Source organism: Pygocentrus nattereri, chromosome 6 (genome assembly GCF_015220715.1).
Source record: "Pygocentrus nattereri isolate fPygNat1 chromosome 6, fPygNat1.pri, whole genome shotgun sequence".
NCBI classification, from domain to species: domain Eukaryota; kingdom Metazoa; phylum Chordata; class Actinopteri; order Characiformes; family Serrasalmidae; genus Pygocentrus; species Pygocentrus nattereri.
Window position 1 is genome coordinate 41567153 of NC_051216.1, and position 23881 is coordinate 41591033.

At 44.7% G+C, this 23881-nt stretch overlaps 1 protein-coding gene across 5 annotated transcripts in view; it reads left to right on the forward strand.

Annotated features, from left to right (window-relative positions):
• zeb2a (zinc finger E-box binding homeobox 2a) overlaps window positions 1-23881 on the forward strand; it is a 58655-nt gene that overhangs the window by 379 nt on the left and 34395 nt on the right. For 2 of the 5 annotated variants that reach the window (XM_017715526.2, XM_017715525.2), the window contains exon 2: window positions 1339-1481. In XM_017715526.2, coding sequence (XP_017571015.2) covers window positions 1409-1481 — 73 coding nt within the window. In that variant the 5' untranslated portion in view covers window positions 1339-1408. Of the gene's footprint in view, window positions 1-974; window positions 1482-23881 lie in introns of those variants that run through there. The other 3 variants (XM_017715524.2, XM_017715527.2, XM_017715523.2) reach the window with 3 other exon arrangements.

A 23881-nucleotide genomic window follows, 5' to 3' on the forward strand; every position in this document is an offset into this window, starting at 1 on the left:
TTCTCCTGCTCACACGCGCGCGCGCGAAACAGAGCGACGAACCTCAAGGCGCGGTTTGTTTGTGTTGTTGTTTATTTGTTTGTATGCATTTCATTGTGACCGTTAGGAGTCCCAGAGCCTCTCCAGCGCCGAGAGCGTTCATCTGAATTTATTCATCTGTTTATTTAAAATCGTTCGTTCTGTTTTTTTTTTCCTTCCCAGCACTGAAAAATTGGGAAAGAGAACGAAATGAAACAGTTTTGATTTATTCTGATCGTAAATGGTCGAGACTGGAATTATTATTATTATTATTATTGTTATTATTATTATTATTATTAATATCATTATTATTAGTATTTATTAACGCACATCACGCTGCTGCTCGATTCGTTCTCCTCACGCGTTTTCTTTATTGTCAGAAACAGCCGCTTCATTCTCTGCCGCACTTTTTACCCCTCAGTTAAACTTTCACTTCAGCCTGTCGCTCCTGAGACCCGCGGCGTTAAACGACCTGCACGAGTAAATAAAAAAAGGAGGACATCTGAGGTGGCTGGTCCTACAGGAGCGAGAACGCAGGAGAGCAAAGAGGAAAAGAAAACAAAACAGAGGAGAAGAAATCAAAAGTGAAATGGATAAAAGGACAAAAAAAAAAAAAGAAAAACATAAAACTTATTTATCGCTCTTTTCTCAAACTGGAGCCCCGCGCTGTGACCTGCTGCTGCTTTTGGGTTTATTCTAAAGCATCTTCACACGTTCCTCTCCTCCTCCTCCTCCTCCTTCTCCTCCTCCTTCCTCTTCTCCCTCCGTTTAGCTCCCCAGCTTCGTTATTTCTGAAGCGCCAATGTTGTGTAGGGGTCCTGTTATTGCCCCCCTTTCTCTCGTCGCGTAAATGAAGTAAATGAAGGTGTGACTGTCCGCCCCCCCCCCTCCCCCCGCTTTTTTTCCTCCCTCTCTCTCTCTCTCTCTCTCTCTGTTTGTGTGTGTGTGTGATCAGATCACCCCGACTGTCCGATCAGAGTCACTCCAGACTCAGAGAGCGCGCGCGCGCGAGAGAGAGACACAGAGAGAGAGAGAGAGAGAGAGAGAGAGAGAGAGAGGCTGACTGGATTAGACTAACTTCATCTGGACTTCTCCACCACACAGTCTCACCTCTCTCCATCTCTCTAAGTTCTCTAGTGAGTCCTTTCGCCCAAACCGCACAGAAGGAGAGAGAGAAAGGAGTAAAAGTGTGTGTGTGTGAGAGTCAGTGAGACAGAGTGAGTGAGACAGAGTGAGTGAGACAGAGTGAGCGTGTGTGCAGATAGAGATAAATAAAAGAAGTGCCACTGTAGCTCAGTCGCCGCTGTGTTTGGTTGCTAGATAACCTAACGGCGCTGGAGTCGAAGCCCCATGCGGACTGCCGTCTGAAAACACTCCGGGCTTTTTATCAATGAAGCAGGACACCATGGCGGAGGGTCCCCGGTGTAAAAGGCGAAAACAAGCCAACCCGAGGAGGAAAAACGGTAAGAGACACTTTATTTGCTGAAGACGATGGTGTTAAAAGTGTGACAGGCTGACTCGCCGCCGCGCTGGATGCTAGTTTTGCTAGCGGTGTTTGTGTTTTTATTGTTTTTGAATTGTAACGGTTCGCCCGAGCGGGTGGCGTTTGTCAGCTGTGACCAGAAAGGCACAAAAAGTGACTTTTCGGACTCGTTTCGACCCAGAAAAGTGCCACTTGACTGACTTTTTGGTGTTTTGTGTGCGTTACATGTGAGGAGAAGTTGACTTAGTCAGATAGGAGGTGAGCTAAAGGGGAATTCCATCGATTTTGTGAAATTTCTGGCTAAATCTTTGGTTGGGACGCAAGCAAAGTTCTTTAGGAGCGGTTTGGTGTGAAATACTCAGTTCTGGAGAAACTCACTTCACAGTGGTGGTGATAGGAACCAGACGTCCGCCTCTAAAAGCTCCCTCACAGAAAGTTGTGACATGAATACGCTGCCTGATGCCCCAGACGCTGCTCTCTCGTCAAGTTTTGGCCTCAAACGTCTTATTAATCCATTTAATGTGATCCGTTCATGGTGGAATAATGCAATAAGTGTGTTATAAGGCGAAATAGTCCCCAGAAAGCGTATTATTTTCGGATTGGACTCATTTGCATTATATAAAGAAGATGTGTATTTGCGCCGGTGGAGGTGATTAGGTAGGTTAGTAAAATGGCCATATTTGTGCTGTAGACATGGTGACCCTTGGTTCCTGTCAGCACCACTGTGAAGAAATCTGAGTCTGTAAGTTTCTCTACAACAAACCATTTCATGATAAACCGCTCTGAACGACTTTGTTTGAGTCGCAAGGACAGAATTATGCAAAAATGTTGGAAAATCGGTGGAATTCTCCTTTAAGAAGAGCTGCCTGCCTGATAGTCTGCTTATCTCTCATAGCACAAAACCGTTATGTGTGTGTGTGTGTGTGTGTGAGTGTGTGTGTGAGTGTGTGTGACCACGTTTTTTATCCTAGTGTTATTTTTTAACCACCTTTCAAGCTGCTTTAAAAAGACTAATGTACAGAGTGATCCGCGGGAAGGCTTGGTGTGATTTGGACGCAGGCTGTGCCTCGAAGTTGGAAAGAGGAAAACTGGTCATTTAGGACTGGACACTGTCACTTTCTTTTGGGCTTTGACTTGTAGCTGTTGTTGAACCCAGACTGGTGTGTGCTTGTGCCGTCTGTGGCGTGGTGAGGTCAGAAAAAAATAAATAAAAAATGATGCCCATACATTCAAGGCGACTGTAAATCAACATTCGGCCAGTTAAAGCCTTTGACACCTTTGCCTTACTTTCAGAATGCGCTGTTTCGCTCAACTTGCAACACGACTTGAGTGGCGTAACACAGTGTGAATATTTCGAATGGCATTTTATTGGACGTCTTGTAACGATTAGGCTCATGTTTCCAGTGCAAAGTGCCACACAAAAGGGAATGTCACTAGTTTCATCCGAAATGAACGGTTTCCCAGCCTCTGAGGGTTAGCGCGGCGTGGACGGAACCTCTTTACAGACTCTTTCATGTTTGACCCCAATCCTTTATTAAACGGCGAGTATTGATCACATAAAAATCAATGGAGACTGTCCGTGGAGCCCTAAATGCAAGCAGCTTCAGGCGGGTTTTATGGCACAGGACAAAGTCAATGGTCTGAAACTATTTTCAAATGGGGGCATGTGTGTGTATATGTGTGTGTGCTGGGGTTGGGGGTTGAGCGAGGGCAGTAATCAGTAATGTACTTGTTTTGGGTCAGTGCTGTGGCCCGCTGATATGACCACACTCGAAAAAACATGTTGCTCGTGAATCGTGGACGTGCACCCGCTTTACAATGCACTGCGTCTTCAGTGTCTTCAGCACTGCACCACAAGTTCAGCTGCCGACTAGACGGTTCCTCCCGGATGACCAAAAACCTTACGCACATTAAAAGAAAACAAAATGCTTATTGTGCGATAGCCCATGGCTTTGAATGCGGAATATCAACCACCGACTTGACATCACTGTTTTCTTTTCTTTTCTCCCTAATTTTTTTTCTCTCTTAGCCTGATTACTCTGCGTTTAATAAGCCGTGGCCCTGTTCACATAGACCAGAGATTGTATTTGGCCTATCAAAGAGCAGTAACGTGTTTTGACAGAGGGAGATTAAGGAGAAAAAGAGTGACGCTGAGAGCAGCAGACAGGAGGGGTGAGATAGATCGCCTTCACCACAGTTGTTGTGTTCTTTAAAACGGCTCGGATCGAGGGATTTGTGCGCTTTCCTTAAACCTGTTGTAAACATAATCAACAGCTTTTAGAGCTGTGGTGAGGTGAAGTGAGGGTGTGCGAGATTTTTACAGGTGGACTATGAAGTGAAATGAATTGGCATGATCTTAAAATTGAAATACTTGTGTGTGGAGCTGAAATAAAAATTTTAATGACTTATTTAGCTTTTCGTTTATTTATCTATCTGTTTGTAGAGCTGAAGAAATTTGACGAAGCAAAACAAATACTAAGTTGTTGCTTATGAGATATTCGATTACTATTATTAAATATTTTAATTAAAAAAAGAAAAAATATTACCTTCTGGTCCCAGCTTCTCCCTCTCCTCCTTTTCTGGCCACGCCCCACGGTTTGCATGGCCCAATGGGAGGTCACATCAGGCGCTGCGTGTAACCTGATCCATTATCACCCCCCCCCCTTCACAAACACATCATGTCCAGCTGTGTGGGGCAGATTGACCAAACTGTCAAGAATACTAGATTGGACTCGCCAACTTTTACAAGTTAGGCTGCAGATTCGACCAAAGTTTAGGCTAATTACCAATGATGGGATGTGTTGAGATGTCCTCCCGCTGCAGATGCCATCTGAAAGGTTTTTGTTTGCTTGTTTTTAAGCTGTTATTGCCCTCCTGTTTAAGTAAGCTTGGTATAGAGTTTAAGTGAACAGATATATTCAAATAAATATTGTGGAAAATAATTTTGCTGGTCAGCGCTAAGGACAAATGTTTATATGAGACAAAAATAATTCTTTCATTCCTGCCCCCCCCTCCCAAAATCAAGTCACACTGTGCGGATTAAATCACTTGTTCTTCTGAAAAGAAACATTGTGTGATATTTGATTAGAGACCATTTCAAAGAGGTTAGCAGGTCCGCCAAGACAAAGAGCTAAGACAATGGCTTGTCATCTGGGCATCTCATTGGCATGCTCTTATAATCAGCGGTACCAGGGAGCCCAGTGTACCGTCCTTTACACAACTAGGCCATTGTCACAGCAGCTGCAGGAGACACCTTTCACTCGCTTCTTTGACTGTTTCTTTCAAACGGGCTACATGTTCTCTCTCTGAGTGACAGCGTGAAAAGAAAACATTTATTTTTTTCAGTTGTGTTTGTTGCTCTGTTTCAGTTGCGATCGATTCAGACTTTTAGCACAGACGTCTTACTCACAGCAATTAGATGCACACACACACACACACACACACACACACACACACACACAGACACACAGACACTCACCCTACGCCACCGGTACCATCGCTACTTCTGCTCCCATCCGCGCTGACCTGAATGCCTTTCATATCTTCTCTGCCATGTTTCAGCCACCCCCCCCCTCAATCCCCCCCCCCCTTCTCTCCCTCCTCCACCGCACACCCCCTCAGTAAACACCCCCGAGGGCAGAACAAAGAAAAGGAGCTCCTCTCCTCCTTCTTAATCACAATTCAGCCCTTTCACCGCTGCTAGGCCACTCTCTCGCTTTCAGCATCCCAAAGCCAGAGATGAAAAGAGCGCAAGAGAGAGAGAGAGAAAAGAGAAAGGGTGAGAGAGAGAGAGAGAGAGAGTGAAGAGAGGTAGAAATTATGCCTGGCAAAGAGGAGCGGGCGGTGGAGAGGTAGAGAGTGACATAACTTTGGTGTCTCTGCACGATTGTTAAACTTCCCTTGGTTACGCAGTCCACAATAGACCATCAGTCTTTTAGACCGAGGGGCTTGGTCTTTTACTAATGGCGCAGTTAGAGAATGCCCCGCCGGAAGTATTAACAGCTAAAAAACAGGAAGAGGTAGATAGACAGATAGATAGATAGAAAGATGCATACAGAGATACATAGAGAACAACAAATTGAGAAGGATGCAAGAGACAGAGGCTACTTGTTGGAAGCAACAGATTGTTTTATGGACTTAAAAAGAAATATCACTGTAGAAACTGTACAGGTTTCACTTTGAGATTTCTACCACAGGGGTCAGATTTTCTTTTGTCACTTTGCAAGACATTTTCTGGTTCCATTTCATGTGGCGCGAGTCTTGAACGACTCATTTAGGAAGACTACTTCAGCAGCGATATTGCTGTGGTTTGAGGTATGTTGTTATTTACTATGCTCATAATGAAGGAAGTTAGCATACATCAGTTCTGGATCAGCTGCCTCCTTCTAAACTGTTGCATACATAAGGATCCGCAGTTTCCAGACAGATGTCACTCCCAAGTCCTCTCACTTTCCGTTGGGCCCATCTTTTTTAGCGAGGGTGGAGAAAATGTGCCGTCAGGGGCCAAAAGCCTGACGGACGAGACGTGCGCTATTGTGCCTGCTTTTCACTCGCCTTTCCCCCTGCACCTCAATAGGTCAGGGATCACAAATGCAAATCCACAGGCCTACCGAGAGAGACACACAGAGAGGGAGAGAGAAATGGGAGGATGCAGGAGCACTCAAATGCACCATGTGATATGAATTCCTAATTTTATCTGTTTCGCTCCCTCCCCCCCTTCAACTTTTTTTTTCTGTTGTTGTTAAGAAAAGGAGATTATCTGTACACCTTCATTCAAATCCCCCTCCTTTTTCAGCTGGGCCAAGCTGTGCAGGATTTAGGCCGATTTACTTCAGCAAACACCTATGGACAACTGGGGAGGGGACGGGGCTCTGCTTGGAAAGAGGGAGCCCTTTGTTTGCCGGGGTGCAGGAGGCCTAAAGCTTCACCGTGCGGCTGCATTATCGCATTAAGCTGCATGCTGGTGGCCTAGGGAGCTTGGTTAAAGCTAAAGCAGCCGGCTATCTACCAAAGACAAGGGGACATACATTAGCAAAAGAGATGCGCCTCCTTTTACACCCCCAGACTTGGTCCCTGGCCTTAGAGATTAGCGCGCATGGAGGTAGAGGCTCAGACATGCGGGAAGCGCCATGATGCAAAAATGCACAGAAGTGAAAAATCCCAGCGTGTCTTGGTCCTCTGTGGAATATCTGCCGAGGAGATGGTCGGTCTTCGGTGTACTTTGTGGTAGGAAACTGCAGAACCATGGGATGTAGTGGTATTTTTTTTTATACCAAGTTAAGCTACATTAAGCCCATCCCCCGTTCTTTTTCCCCCCAGAGTTAGGATGGAGAGAGCTTTATCCTCCCCTGTCCTCGTAACATCTGTCACTGCTAAGAGGGACAGGAGAACGCCACCCGGGGCTCCGTTAGTCCTGTGTCACTTGTGACTAACCAGAATGGGCAATTTACAGTAGTGAGTCTGTTCTCCCCTCTGTTCTCTTGCCCTCCTACTCTCTTCTAGATGATACAGCTGCAAATGCCAGAGCGTTTGTTTCTGTGTAGACAAAGGCCACTCCTGTGTTGGGTGTGAGGAGCTAGCGCCCAAACACCTACACTCTCTGTCCCAGTCGAGGCTTCGTGTAATGTTTCTGCAGTTTGAGAGGCAGACTTGACCACTTATCTGCTGTTTGGGATGAGGTGGACGGCTGTTGATGTTTTGTGCATGTAGTTCAAGGTGACTGACAGAGGTTTGTTGTAAGTTTTTTTTTCCCCTCTCTAACCCCCCCCCCCCCTTGTAACCATGTGCACATTTTCTTCATGAGTGAGTACAGAGTAGCGCTGTGACATTTTGTGGCGCCGCACCGCCGTTAGCCTAAACAGTGAGGATTTACCAAGGTCAATAATGAGGTATGTCACTGCAGGCTGCAGAAACAACAGCCCCGGTGATAATGAATAGGAATAAGGTTCAATGCAACTGTCAGGGCTAGGGGGAGGGGATGTATAACTTGCATGAAAAAAAAGCTCTCGACATGGAGCTCAGCTCTCCGATTCATTCTCAAGAATAATTAGAGATCTATTTGGGTGCGTTTCATACTTTTTTGTCTTACTTTGACAGCCGTTTAGATGAAATTCATCACTGTAAAGTATGGGTGATATTGGATTTATTTAGCCAAGCCAAACCCTCCATGCACACACACACACACACACACACACACACACACACACACACACACACACACACATCCGTGCATACTCACATGGATATGTCCCGTTTGATTAGCGGAACACCTCCGGCAAGGTCGCCACCACATGGAACAATCAATAACGGATCGGTGGATTAAGGTGTCATGACATCTGCGGGTCCAGACCTCTCATGTATGGGTGAGTGCCTCTTAAAGCCAGCTCTGTTGACAGAGCTCCCTGCCTAGTGCCAGATCTATATCATGGCCTGAAAGAGACTGCCCATAAGTCTTCCCCTGACTTCCAGTCACCTGGGTGCACAGGCCTCTTTTCTCAGCGCTGCATAGAGCAAGAAGATACAGGCTTGTGATACCGATGGTTAAGTAATTGGAATAGATTGCTTACAGAGATTAGGCTGAGTGTAATAGGCTCTTTCATCCTGAGCCATAGAATAATAACAGGCACTATGCAGAGCTACAGTTAGATGTGCTTGTCTGTTCTGGAGGGGCCAATAGCAATTACATCTGGTGTTATTATTTATTATTTCAGTAATTCTTTTAGCCCACAATCTATTACAGAAAAAAACAAACCGAGACAGATGCTCGAGACCTGGAAATATATGCATGCCAGTGCACATGTGGCTTTACTGCCTCTGCAGAGCGGGATCTGGGGAATTTGAAAGGAATGGGCATGACTTTTCCAGTATTTGACTGGGAGAGGGCAGGCGTTTTGCACTACTGCCCTTCCAGGCGCTGTCACAAGCAAATGTCAGTCAGGCACCTCAGGTAATGAGTGAGGTTGAGGCATTAGTCATGGTGACAGCATTCCTCCTTGCCCTCTGCATGGCAGACAGACAAACTGTCTGTGTCTCCTGCTGTGGAGGAGGAAAAAAAATCTCCCTTTCCCTACCTTGTGTTCAGCAAGCATCCTTGATTCGGTGGCAAACTCCAGCTTCGTTTTTTTTTCCATTCCACTGTTCCTCCTTTCGGTCTCAACAATTCGCCAAACAGCCCACTAGTGGGGCTCTTGGTTTCAGAGATTACAGGGCACTATTTTTTTCTGGCTGCAGGTCTAGCAATTAAAGTAATGAGGAGGCTCTCTGCTCACGGAAGCCAGGGCCTGAGCGTAGTGCTGACTCGCTGCCTTCCGAGTCGATAACTCCTGGCCCACAACCCCAGGCAAGGCATGCCTGCTCCTTATCAGGGAGGATGTCCTGTGCTTTACATTCCTGAGCTAAATGATCCCCTTCCTTAGTGTAAGCGTTACCACTCAGGAGGATTGGATCTGACGTCCACGTCAAAGCAGTCCCTGGTAGCTCCCTACGAGAAGAAAGTGTGGGCTGCCTTGCTTTAAGCTTGTGCGAAGCTTCATGTTTGCTGCTGTGATTAACCTGAGCTGAATGCAAGACCTATGCTTTGATGTGGTGTTTTGATGGTGTATCAAGAGCAGTTAGGTGGGAAAAGGGTTTTTCTGGGGTAGCGTTTTACTTTGATTGTTCTGGTTTAGTTCAAGACATTGATGTCAAGCGAGGCTCACTCATCTGCTGATCAGGTTTTTGTAATGAACTAAGGAAGTCAATTATGGGATGAAAAGAGGGACCGCACTAAGGTGTAATCTTATATCGAAGCCTGAGAGCTGCTCAAATCCCCGAGGGCAACCCTACCGCCTCAAGAAAATCACGTAAGGGCTTAATTGTGTTCCAACTAGCATGCAGTCGCAAGCCCGAATAGCCATGTGTGCCATGGATCCAGATGGCACATCTGAAACTACCTTTTCAGGCTGGCAAAATCACAGGTCTTAATGCCATCAGCTTTTCAAGTTTTACAATGGGCCAGGCCTCGTTATTACCGCTGGCGGCCTCTTTGGCGAGACTGCCATAAAGAAAGTGTTCCTCAGCAATTAAAGCTAATGAAATATTCATGTGTGGCACCTTCCTCAGCCATCCCAGCAAATGAGCAAGCCACACTTAATGTGTCCCCCCACCCATCCAAACGAACCCCCCCCCAACCCCCACCCCCCTCCAGCCTTATTATGGTGCTAGCCTGGCATGTCTGCAATTAGTGTACTATCTTCCAGTGGCGAATGGGAAGACTGAGTGATGAGGGGAGGAGACAGGAGGAGGGTGGAGTGGATGTTAGGCATGAGGAAGGGTTGAAGGTGTCTTACACTGAACTGGGAAGAATCAGGCAGGCACGATTAATAATAGGCACTTCTTATGGATTCCACCCACTTCTGATTCACCAAATGCTTGTTATGTAAAATAAGTGCGAGGCAATGTATTGATTTTATTACCCAGTCCTTATGCATTAAGCTACATATTGACTTGGTACTAAGTAATAATAGTGCCTGGCTATGCTGGGATTTGGGGGATTATTTTTATATTTTGCACAGGTGCATGTGCATTCACGGGTATCATTCAGTGTTAATCTCAGGGTTTCACATGAGCATTAAGCACTAATCATTTCTGTGGCCTGCAGTCTGAATAGAATGTGTGTTGTAATGGACATGCCTCTCGTCATATTATGCCAGAAGTCCTGAAAAGGAGAGAGGGAAACCCGTCTCTAATTGTAAGTTTATCTGAAAAGAACACTACTGTCCACCCACATGCCTACGTCTCTCTCTCTCTCTCTCTCTCTCTCTCTCTCTCTCTCTCTCTCTCTCTCTCGCTCTCTCTCACTCACTTACACACAGAGACGCAGAAACATGAGTAAGATTCATGTTTAGCACAATTGTAGTATAGTTTTTTTAGCCCAACTCCAGAAAAAAGCAAGGAGACAGTAGATGACTTACAAAAAATAGGAAGTCCATTACTCGCTTATACACAAACACATTGAACCATCCAGTTGCAGCACTGGAATAAATTTCAGTTCATATTGTGGCGTCATGTGCACATAAAGTATAATAAGAGAGCAACCGAACTGCCAGTCTCTGTGGATCTAGCCCAAGACTTGCATCAACCTGTGGAAGCCTTTGTCACTTTATGAGGTTTTCATTCTGCCAGTGACCCCCTTGCATCTCAATGAGGTGTTCTCCCTGCACCCCCTCACCCCCAGTCTCTCCCTTGTTCCCACGCATTGTGGCGCTATCAGTCGAGCACCTTTCCCCGGGGCTCACTGAGAAGTCTCGTGCATCCTTGCGCCGGCCGAGTCTGCTGCCGTGTTTACTGTGGGATTAAGGGGCAAACGGGGCGCTGGTGTGGGGGGTTGAGCCGTGGGAGGCTTCGGGGGCAGCTGAGGGAGCGAGGTAGCCATGGGAAGGGCCCCCCAAAGGCATGGAATGCCAGTGAGGTCAGCAGGGGTTGGAACGGGGGGGACCAGAGGAGCTCTCCAGGGATGGAGCAGGTGCTTTTGTACAGGCCGTCAGGCATCAAAGACGTGACGGGGCTGAAAAGGTTAGTGCTGGCGCTGCAAAGCGAGTCCCCCTGTTTTTTTTTTTTTTTCTGGCTGCATGGCTAGGCGAGTGGGTGCAGGGGAGAGGGTGGTGCCTGGCTCCCATGCTCTGGTGTTCAGAGGTCACTTTTTGTACCTGAATGGGCTCCAAAGGAAGAGTTGTCCATGGCTGAGAGTAACGTTTTCGGCGCCGTTGTGGCGCGACTGAAGGCCTGTTGTCACTTCTCACTTCATGCAGAGAGCCTTAGTGAGTGTCCAGGCATTTAAATAGACACCTAACAAGTGGAGTGGTCCAGTTTACCTATGAAAATAGGGCTTGAAAATGAAAAGTGGCGTTTTATTCTCTTGCGTTTCTCTGAAAAATGACTGAACGTGACTAACAGACCATTCATATCTATGAGCAATGTCTAGGTCATCATCAGGTGTCAGTTTTTAAAACTATAATTTGGATTATTTTATTAGTTGTAATTTTCCTTTTCAGTTAGAAACCAGCTGTACTAACAGACAGGCTATAAAGAGAAGTGGTATTTTAAAAATTAAAACATACAGGTCCTGGGTTTTTTCCTGTTTTGGGCCTGTCAGTATTTTTACTAGGCATTAGGTCAAAAAGCTCAGCCAGGCATAAAGCTGAAGAGCCTATACAGCCTAGCGACAAATTGTTGTGCCTCTCTTTGCACTTGACATCCTAGCTTTGGCCAATCAGTGCACCTCATGTCTTTTTTTCCTTCGTTCAGGATGGGTAGAGCAGGAGGAGGAGTTAAGAGAGGGGGAAGTCGGGGGGTGGGGGGGGGGGGGGGGGGGGGGGGGGGGGGTTAGTTGTTGCAGGTTGCGTCATGGGACCCGCGGTGTCCCCTTTTGTGCAGCACGTCAAATGTGGTTAACATGCGGCCATTTATCTGCAAAGCCCCCTGGGTGTACAATGGCCTGGGTGTGTGTGTATGTGCGGAGGGGGAGGAAATGGTGGAACGGTGGGTTTAGCACCGAAGCGTTCCCATTCTCTTTCTCTGTCGCTGTCTTCCCCCCCACCCTCCCCTCATTTCTCCTCTTGGCTGCACACAACCCTTTCCGTCATTGTTTCGTTCTTCTTTATTCCCTCCCCCGGGGGGTGCCGGGTCAGGCGGCATCTGACAAGGTGCTTCAGAATGTCGTAGGCTCCCGCGAGACGGATTGTTCCTCGCAAACATAGCGCGACCTGAACGGCCCTGCAATAGTAAGGGTGCGAAAAATAAGGTGTGCTGTAACCCCCTCTCAACCCCAGCAAGCGTCCTGAAAGTTGGTGAAACTTCTGATTGGAGGAATGTCTTGTTTTGCAAAGTCAGAAAGGCAGAGAAATATTAGCTTCATACTCACTTAAGCCTATTAGATGATACTGTTGTCAAAAGATTGCTCAGGAAGCGAAACACTGCAGAAAGTTAACAGAATGATCTGTGGCTCAGCGGATGACATATTTGTGGGCGTGTTTGTCACCTAGTTTGTTTTTGTCTAAGTTAAGCCCTTATTTCACAAGTGCCTTGAAAATGGAGCTGGCATGCATGCCTTTCACAGGTAACAAGATTACTCCGGACCACTGATCAACTCAGTCGCCAAAGGGAGAAGCTGAAGTCACTACAAAGGAAGCCGAGTCTACAATTTGTGCTAACTTTATTACCTTACGCGAGAGACAAGCAACTAAGAGCTTTTAGCCTTGACACCCCTGCCTTGTCTCGCAAAAGGAGCAGATGCAGCAAAGGTCAGGGGCAGTCTATTGATACACGGAGCCACAGGAGGAAGGCAGTTGAATTGTATTCAGCTATTATGGTGGGAATGCTTGCAGTGGTATATCGCTTGTGGTGTTCAGTCATCCAAGATCGATGACGGAGATTGCCCAAAGTTGTGATGTAATGCTACATACTTACGACCTTGTCCTTGCAATAGTCTCGTAAATTCTTCATGCATGTCTTACCAGATGGTGCTGCATTAGAGTCGGGCCTTAAGATGAGAACGTTGTGTAAAATTTTAGATATCGTAGCTGGTTAATCTTCAGTGAACATTTGAGCAAGTTTTAACTTCAAACATTTCTGTTGTCTGTGTTGTTTTCAGCCCAGAACGGGCAGCTGCTGTCCCCGGAGGCAATACAGTGCTGGGAAACCACAGAAAGGCGCTGCCATTTTCTTTTTTCCATGCTCTCTCAAAATATACGCCGCAGTGCATCCCGGCATTTTTGCAGCGGTCGTGCCGAACTCCAGCTTTTGCTGGCTCGTTTCAAGCTTTCCACCCTGTGTCATGTAAGGGCAGCTTAAAGTGTGAGGGAACAGACCAATGATCTCTCATTCCAACTAATTCAAGGAAGAGTAGTTTACACTAAGTGTGCCAACAAAAGCTGTTGGCCTGAAAATTTCCAGCAACCTTCCTGCTGACCATGAATGTTATCTATAAATTTGTCCTCACAAGCTATTTATTCCCATTAGGTTGTTGCTGCTGCCCTTTTTTCAGTGCCGTTTCTTTTCTTTCAGTCAGTGGCTGAGCACACTGTCAACAGCATGTTGGCGTCATGTAAACAGTTCTAAGCATGCACGTCTCAAACTTATTTCCCATGACTCGAAGGAGAAAGGTTTGGACAAGAAGTCATTATTGAGATATAGAACGCAGGGCTGAAAATAAACAAATAAATAAACAAAAGTTGAGAAAACCCAGCTCAAAACAAAAAGATAAGAGTGTAATGGATTTTTTAAATTCTTCTCCAGCTTTTTGAAGTTTAGTGACAAATGTTTTTAATGCTGAGTGGAGGCAAGTAGTAGCACAAGGTGCACCAGACGTGTTTCAGAAGTTGCTGTTTCTCTACGCACAAAAATGTTTCCGTGAAGCTGCACTGTGTCAGTGGTTTTTGAGAAAATAATTTGTGCTCCGATTCGTCCTGGTGCTCCACCGATCCAAAACAAGATGAACAGCCAGTCACCTCTCGCTGCATAGCCATCTGTAAACATTTAAGGATGAGTTTGCTTACAGCCTGTTTTTTTTAATTAGAGGCCAGGCCTGGTGCCCACCCTTTTCCAGAGGTTATGTGATAACTGCACCTTACTGCGAAGGATGAAAAGGTCCGCTTACGTCCTCCCCGAAACACTTCAGGAGGGGAGGAGGCTCGACTGCAGGAGGCCCGCAGAAGGCCTAAAATAGGCACTCGCTGACACGAGCCATTACTGCGCACAGGGACACATCCTGCTGCATTGATTTGAGCTTGACCGCCTCAGAAATGAAGCTGAATATGATCAGATATCAGTTGGGCGTTTTTCTGGACCAGATTTGTCTAGCAAGATTACACAGATTGTGACGTAGATGGACGCTTTGCCAGCGTCACCAACTGCCTGTGTGTTCGTTTGTGTAGATGGGTGGGTCCTTGTTTATGGGAGTCATCGTTGATTCACATGGAAGACACGGCCTGTTTTGGCATGGTAACAACAGGCCATGGGGCCAACCATATGAGTCAACAAACAAGCGGCAGAAGGGTGAGATTGCAGAGGCATGTGATTCAGAGGTTACCCCAAAATCCTCCAAGGCACCACAGCTAAGCAGTTCACCTGAAACTAATGTCCCCAGCAGACACTCTGAAGACTAATGAGCACACAAGGTTAGCGTGGGAAAGAAGACGGCATGGCAGAAATAGGTGACCCGGTAGGCTGGCTGGGGGTCATACCTCTTGTCTAAGAGGGCCTTTTGTTTGCATGTCTCAGACAGAGGAGTGAATGAGAATTTAGAGTGGAGGGATATGCCTGGTTTAATATATATAATGAAGCAAGGAATGGTGGTGACAGATGATTCTGTACTGTGCTCAGGATCCCAAATGAAGGGTATTATCTATTGAAACCTTGATTACATTTTGTGGCTTCTCAGCATTTTTGGTGACCTACTATCAGAGATGTATCGTAATTCTTAACGATGAAGACGTCTTAAAAAGAAATTACGTACTACGCAAATAAATGTGTTCACAACAGTAGTTTGCTTTGCTAGTCTGGCTCATGTTGCCACATATTGACCACGTTGGCTAAACAAATTTAATCCTTGCGGAGGAGAAAACTAGGTTAAATGCAAATTGATTTAAGCAATACCAGACAGTAATTAACATGTTAGCTGTAAATACGTGCACTAGACCAGAAGGTAATTCATTAAGACTTGGCTATGTCTACAGTTACTATTCAAATCAATTGAAGGAAAAGTAATTATTTTTTAACCCTTTTGCCCTATTGTACAAATACAAGTGTATATATATATATATATATATATAGATAGATAGATAGATAGATAGATAGATAAATGAAAATAAGTTATCACCTCTTCTACAGGGAGCATATTTAAATGTGCCATTTTATGCAAATTTTTATGCACAATTTTTATTTTTTGCTGAATTTAATATACAGGAAAAAATGCAAGTGATATAGCAAATTTTTTCCAGTTTGCTAAATTCAGTATTGTGTTAAATAAAGAGTAAATATATATACATATATAAAAATTAGATAAATGGATAGACACATTAACCTAATTAAAACATATTGGTAGCACTTATGTACAATTAATGCATGAACAGTTGTAAGATAAGTTTTTGCCAGACCTGTACATTAATTTCCATGTGCACATAAAAAAATGAATTTGGCTCTGTGATACATTAAATTCTGCTGGTCTATTTTTTATAGCACTCACTAATTGTCCTTTGTCCTGTTTTCTCTCTTTCTTGGTGCTGACAACCATCTCTGTGAACCTTCCAACGAAGCAGGTAAGAGCAAGTCTATAATTTTACTATTTTTGTTTTTGATGATATCATTCATAAACGATCTTTTGGATAAAGTCCCATTGAGAAACTTTGAATGCGTTTGGAGAACATGAGCCACTTCACCACGCATACTTTACCTCTTTCTTTTGTATCCGTTCAATGTGTTGTTCAATGGTGTCGGTCATAATTTTGACACATCTCCACCTTTCTTTAAACTGAGACAGGGTAGTTCCCCATATAAACAGAGAGCGCTCCATATACTTCAGTTGCTGTGAGAGCTATTATTAGCCACCTCACACCTACCAGTCCACAGTGCTTGTCACATGGCAAAGTGACAGTAGCGTGTGGACTTGCTATACTTACTGCACTTCTGTGTTTTAGACATCTTCAACGTTTTTGCTATATTTGAACATCCTTTCAGGCTCACCCTGCGAACATCACAGCATTTAAAATGAAAAAGAAGAAAGACGGCTCCGCCGCTTTTTGAATTGCCAGCGAGTTTTTGTCTTCAGGTCCAAAAGTTTCACAGGTGGAAGCATGAGTGCAATAGGGCTCGTTGAAAATAAATCTCGAGCAACCAGCAAAACGATTAATATTTAACCATTCTAATAAAAGCCGCATGCTCTTCGCGGGCCCCCTTCGAGCAAGGCAACAGTATCTCTTTGCACCTGGGGAAATGGATAAATCCCTTTCCCCAACTGTGCAAAATCTGTCTTTTAATGTGGAACACAGCTTCAAGCCTATGTCGTGTGGGTGGGCCTGTATTCTTCCTGCGAAATTCTAGGATATTTCTTCTTCTTTCTTTTTTTTTCCCCGCCTGGCTGAGAAACACATCTTTGCAGATAAATGTATGGGAATAAATTTCCCTGTTGAGATTTGGGAGTGGGGGGGGGGGGGATTTTGACTAGAAAACAGAACCAAAGAGAAGCCATCTCCCAGGAAGCTGCTAATGACTGGCAAAGTGTAACCCAGAATCGAAGAGGCAGGGAGGAAAATAAACACATAGCCATGCCAAGATTCAGGGACTGGTTGTGATTAGTTACACCTTTGCCTTCATGCACCACTTGAATTTTTTCCTTTCAGTGCATATGGAGGGCGTGTTTAAATTTCCTTCGAAGGTTTGAGAAAAGGCTTTGTATGCGCAGATGTGTCCCATTTCACCAGGTAGGGCAGTTCTGTAATTTAAGGCTGCTTGTCCATGTACAATGTAAATGCGCATTACATTCTGAGCTTGACAGTTACACACCTTTGCCACAGAAGCTGACATAGGGAGCTATTTTAAAAATGTGTGATGAGCTGATAAAACTGAGTTCAAGCGAAGCAAACACTTGTTGGTCAACTTGGTATACAGTAAGGACGTGGCTGAGAGCCAAAATGTGAGTATGGTTTTTTCACAAAACGATGGTGGTGAGGGGACTCTTTTGAAGTTTTTTTTTACAGTTTGTCTCCATTTCTCAGTAATACCTCATTTTCGTCATCCAAGGCCTATACTTCTCATGCAGATCCCTGTTTTGGTTGTTCTCTCAAGCCTCTCCCAGGCAAATAGTGCTTTTCAGATCAAAAAGGCCACTAGTGCCTTGAGGAGTCCCATTTTAAGTGACGAATTGTTTCCCAACAATAGCGCCAGCTAATTGCTAATTGGAGCCCACAATCTAATAGACTGAGGAATGACAGAGGGTGAAAAAGAGTGAAGGAAGAAGGGAGAGGGAGAAGGGTCCTCACGGACTTGCTTTGGAGAGCACCTCGAGTGGGCATGCCGGCATCTTAGGCTTCGAGAATTTAAAAGGCACAGCTGTGGCGCGAGTCCCAGTCTGCAGCTTTTGCCGGGGTGTGTATGTGTGTGCGGGGGGTTGATGATCAGCTGGTTTCCATTTTCAAAGTGTTTATTTCCCTGCAGATCTCACTTGTCATACAGGCAAGAAGCGGCGCTGTGTTATTTGCTTGTAATGGAACCAGTTTTTTATCCTATTTACTCCTGTCTGCATTCCTCTATACCTTCCTCATTCTCAAACTTCTATAGTTGTGCAATACCCCTTTTGTAATGTTCTCCCACCTTCCTGAGAGACAACTGAGATGGGAAGTGGGGCGGGGGGAGACCAGCATGACTCAGGAACGCACCGTGGAGGTTGACATTTCAGTCCCACCTTCTGTATGTGCCACAATCTGAGTTCTCCTATCTTTTCTCTTTTTTTTTGGTGACATCTGGATCTGATCAAAGGGTCACTTCCTAGTGCTCCTAACCGCAGTCTGCCCACGCAGTTCTCGTATCGGTGGTGCTGGTGGTGGTGAGGGGGTCCTACAGCTGTAACAACACCTGAGTCTAGCCACTTACCTCCCCTTCCCCCTGTTGAGATACAAGGACTAGCACAAGATAGCCAAGCGCTTGAGTACCTTGGGAACCAGAGGCCATCAAATAAGACCATCGCCAGTGGTCTTTTGTGGCTGAGCAGGGATGAAGTCTAGACATAAGTTGTAGTCTACGTTTAATCACATTTCTGTATCTGCACGGCTACAGCCCTTAAGCCTTCGGCTACAGCAGGGAACTGGAGTCAATGGTTAGATTGTATCAGCAAATTAAGGCCTTGTCGGCGGGTGATCGCCAGGGTTGTGGGACAGGCCGAGGTTCAAACAGCTGTGGCCCTTTTGATCTTCTAGCCTCTCTCTGCTGCAGTCCCAAGATAGCTGTCACTCAGACAACTCTAAAAATAAGACTCATTTCAAGAATGCAATCCCCACCAAAGATACCCTTCACCTGGGCTGAAGACATTTGTCTGGAGTCCATCTGAGGGCAAGAAAAAAACATTTGCATTTGAAGGCGAAGTTAAAAAAAGTAGTTCAAGACCCCTTTCTTTCTGCCGACAGTGAATGCAACATCATCGTGCTAGTCACTAGCATCCCTCGGGAGAGGCATTATAAGCTGCTGTATTGTTGGCCTGCCTCCTGCCAACTGTGCAGGGAACAAAAGGCTGAGCGTTTATTACTAGACCCTGCTGTGTTAAAGGAAGCCCCGACCAGCCCTCCTTTCCTAAGAAATGGCCTTCCCCTGGCTGGGCTCTGTCCCACTAGGCAATTTGAAACCCCTGTTAATATCCAGGTACAAGGCCACCACTGGGGAACGATATGTCATTTTGCACCTTGTTCTCAGTGTGAAAGTGCTGCAGTCTTGAAAATGTGAATAACCATCATGAGTCAGCATTTCATTGCTGGTTCTCCATTTTAGATCCTTCTTCCTCTTCTAAATAAATCATTTAGTCAACTTTAAAATGTTCCACTTCTGGTAAACTTTGTATTTGTTTCATGATTTCCCGCCATTAGAGAATGCCACAGGTTGGGATGGTACTTCTCCTTCTTATGAGGTTAAGGGAAGGAACTTTTTGCAAATTTTGCATAATAATAAATCCCTTCTTAAAATAGCCTATTTAGAAGATTTTGAGTCCTCGTTAAAATTGGCTTCTTCTGTTTTTTTTTTTCCTTTTAAACCAGTCATATGATGAACAGGACGTGACAAAGTGAGTTCAAATCAAAATGGCTGATACGGCCGTTTGTGTCTTTGCTTGTGCTATCGTGGTTGACTAATTTAGTTTTACAGTCATTACTAGCAGAACAGATTTGTGGAGGTTTATGTGGGAAGGTACATTAGTGCTTGGTGATTGTTTTCTTTAGAACTCGGTGTCTCTTTCTATTGTCTAAATGGAGAGAAGGAATGTACCGCATGATCCAAAGGCAGAAAAAAAATGTTTATAAGGTTGGAGGTAAAATGGAAGCTTGGAGCCAGGAGGTGAACTTGCTTAGTTACCCTTGTCCATCTCTGGCCGCATTAGCAGATTTTTGGCGCTCGCCCTTGAAATCATCTCCACCTGGATGTTGTAGGCCTGAGTCCAAACACTATAAGGAAATAAAATACGAGTGTGAAAAACTCGCAAGAATGGCTCTTCCCCTCCGCTGGGACCTGCTGCACTCCAGAGCGCACCTCGCTGACAGGAAAAGTTTATGGCGATTTGTTGAGTCAAACGATGGAGCTTGCGGAAAATGCTACGAGCATGAGCTGTCACATTCCACACCTATGACGAAGTCATGCACATTTTTGTTAGCTGTATCCAGCTGCTGCTTACTAAGCTGAGGGGGGGGTAACTAGTCGTCAGTTTTTGGCAGCTACGCTCGCCGAGTTTAATCTCTTGTTGGCGTCTGGTGGAAACAAAAACAGGATTCCCCATAGACTTTCCTTATGCCCTGTACTGATTGGATATAGTAGTTAAAATGTCCCATCATGAATTTTCCCCTTTGAGACACTTAAAAAAGTACTCACTGAGCTTAGTATGATTCGAGAGAATACAACTTGTCTCAAAATCCCACCTGTCAGAGGGGAATCAGTCGGGTATTATCCAAAAACATCTACCAGTTGTACTACACTCTCTGGTGCCTCAGTCAATACCTTGTTTCTCTTAAGATCTTGAGATGAAAGACTGTCATGGGATTGATTTACCAATTAGAGTCCCAGCCAAGCAATATTAGATTGCTAAGAATTTTTCTTTCCATAACAGGTCTAAATATAACTGTTATCATATGTTGTTAATGCTAAATGTAAGGTCCAGGTTCTTGGTCTACCAATTTGGGCCTTTTGAGCATCCAGTCTTTGCTAGAATTACTCCGTTCATGTGTTTGTACATAGATCTATGGAGTTTATCTCGCAGCTCTCTCCAGGGAGAAGGTACGAGATTAACAATTGTCATGCCTCTTGCATAAAATGACTTGCCAATAAAGTAAGACTTTAAGAGGCCTATTAAATGCGTGAAGAGGAAGAGGCAGAGGCAGAGCGAAGGAGAACAAGCAAGGCCTTGGTTTTTTTTTGCTTCCATAAGGGAGGGGTAATGAAGACCAAATGACTACTCAGGAGTCATTTATTTGATTTTTTTTTCCCTCTACCTCCAGCATGCAGCTTCACTTGACTGGAAAGTTTTGCCCTGGGGAGCAAACGGCTGTCAGTTCCGCTTATTTCAGACAACCCTTGCCATCCACGGTGGAGAATTGGATGGAGGGGACAAATTACCCACACCGTGCCCTGGGGGCAGGTGGTTTTCGAGGGTCGTTTTCTCAGGTCACATGTAGGAGACATACATCTGTCACTCTGAAGGTAGCGCCGGGGAGCGTGGCTTAACATCCCGTGAACTGATTCACACTGACAGACTGAGGTAACTTTTGCCTTGGTTCCTTACATCTTAATAGTGTGCTCAGGTCACCATGCAGGGAGTGTCAGTGTTACACTAATCCCTTGTCCACTGTGCAGGACTTTGTATTATCACACAAAGCTCTAGACAAACCATGAGTAATTACTGGAACACTTAGGATCAATGATAATCTATCCAGAGCACCTTGATGTCCACATAATATTGGTTTATCTAGACATAACAAAGGAACACAAAGTGGCTTAAAAGGTTTAAAATGAAGAGGACAGCTCACTGTCTTGCCTACCTATCTAAACTTTGAGAGCGAGGACAGACCCATATCACACTTTATGGTTCCCTGGTCAAAATAAACCTCTACTCAGCATGGTTATCTACAGTGCTAGTTCACTTTATCTTGAGATAACATCACCATCAGGTTCTTGCTGAGGCTTTGTCATGACCACTGACTGAAGCATTTGTGTTGAAAGGTACAAAGATGTTTTTAGCCAAGTAAAGTTATGAAACGTTTGTTTTCTTTCTTATATTTGGCCATTTTGAAATACTTTTACACAGTGACTATAACCTGAGTGAGCACTCTGTGTTACTGTGTACATAGTAGCTGATATACAGTGGACACTTCAGCACGTCAAACAACTCGCTGAACTGGCCTGAAGGGCTTGACCCATTTATCTTCTGAGAGTCTAATACGGCATTAAATGGCAGTCGAATCTCAGTATTCCGAAGGAGCCAGGAAAGTCTCGTTGTCGTTGGTGGTTGATGAACCTGGTCTGACGAGAGGTGACCAATTGGCTTTGGCCTGCTGACTTAGAAAGTTTCACTACTGCAAAAGAGTGGTGCAGGAAGTGAACAAATAGGTGGTCCAGTACACCAGTGTCTGGCCACATGCACGGATTGCTAAAAGTGTCTTTTGTCCACAAGAGAGAGGAACCTGTATGAGTGTGAGGCAATACCAGAGAACTCGCTTCAGAGCGCAATGTGTGTTTTCCTTTTCCTTGTAATTAGAACGATCGCTTTTCCATTAGGCGTCGGATGTGGCTATGTGGAATGTTCTTGACATTGTAGTGAGCACTTTATAGGAGTGGGTAATAAAAATTTGGGCCTACCAATGGGCCCTGACCATTTACGGGGTCTCGTGTCAATATGTTATCATTTACCTTATAAAATATTGGATGTAATCTCACAGATACTGAATGTTGGTGCTTGTCAGTACTCATAAAAACATTGTTTTTTATTCAATTATTATACATATGTTATACAGTCCCTATCCAGTGTTATCAGAATACTCATACAGTGTACAATGTTTATAGCTAGATATTCAAATATACAATGAGGCACTGATATTTCAAGGTTTCACAATTCGAGAGCAAGAACCAAATATGGCTGTTCTTTTCTTTGCCTTCTATAATTTCTTAAGGGCAGCGAGATGCAAGCTAAAGACCTGAGAAAAACACACACACACACACACACACACACACACACACAAACACACACACACACGGGTTCATATGATGACCTGGAATCAGGGCATGCTTTTGTGCCAACATGCATAAACACATACAAACCATTAAATGTTTTTGCTAGGGATGAAAAAAGAAAAAAAAATTCTAATCCCAAGACTGACATGCGCTAATGGGGCTCGACTGCAATTCGTACAGCGAGGTTTGACTTGTATTGTAGCGAGGCGCGAAACAAAAGGCTACCCTGGAGTCAGCCTCTTAGGGGTCAGAGGTCAACCAGCAACATCTGCCGTACAGCACAGTTGAGATGTGTGGGCCAGAGGGCCTAGAGCTACATTCTGCTACCTGGCAAAGATCAAGTTGGAAAAGATGGAGCGTGTGTGTTTGTGTGTGTGTGTGTGTGTGTGTGTGTGTGTAAGACAGCGTCCGTAGTGCGGTTGTGCTACGTTTGTAGAGAGTCATTACTAAATCATGCGTTGAGATGGTGAGGCTGGTGTGTTCTGCGGTTTGATCTGAAATATTAGAAATTAAACATGTAACTTCCTTTTGTCGAGAAAAAGGGGGTCGAAAATTTTCACAGAGAGCACTCCCACCTAGGTCAATAAATAATTCAGGCTTTTTGGAAGTAGGCCTCGCGTCCCCCTGAGAAGCGAGCAGGCAGCTCGGTCTGAAATAGCTTTACTATTGCCAACGTTTACACGAGCGCACCGTATATACATATGCAATTAAACCCAGAGTTCATCTGGAGCAGCTCGCTGGTGTGGAAAGAAGCTGGTTTTTTCTTTTTCAGCTTTAGCTTAGCTTACTGCAGGGGTGGACAGATATGAAGGGTGTGTGAATGTGTGAATACGAAGGCTTTAGTTTGAGAGCATCAAAAGCTTTCATTGAGTCGAAACATTAAGTGCTGGCCACTCAGGCCAACTATCCAACGAATCTTGTGGCCAGATTTCCAGAAACGTGTGTTGTGTACACATTGGGTCTCATTCACCAACCTTTCTTAAGAAGAACTTGCTTCCTAAAACGCATTTAAGCAGGTTTCACAGCCACGCTGTTTTTTCATTATTATTTCTTGGAGGTAGCTGACAGCCTAGCAAGACACTGGGCAAGACACTGATCTGAGTCTTATCAAGCAGAAGGATCAAAAGCTTTGGTTTATAGTTATTATTGGTAGATAGATATATATCACTGTTGTTGGAAGAAAACCTCATATCTTCATTTTTGACGAATAATTAGAAAATGCATGTTGCTCTGTGTATTGTGAGTAAATTTCACAATGAATGGCCTAAAGGAAATGACCCAGAATGACTTGGAAATATGTCTGGTTCCATTGACTCACATTAAAAGTAAGGTATGTTTTTTCATTCCTCTTGTAAAGTTATCATATTGGAGATACAAGGTTTTCTTCCAACAACAGCATTATGTATGTATATATATATTGGATAGAAGCTG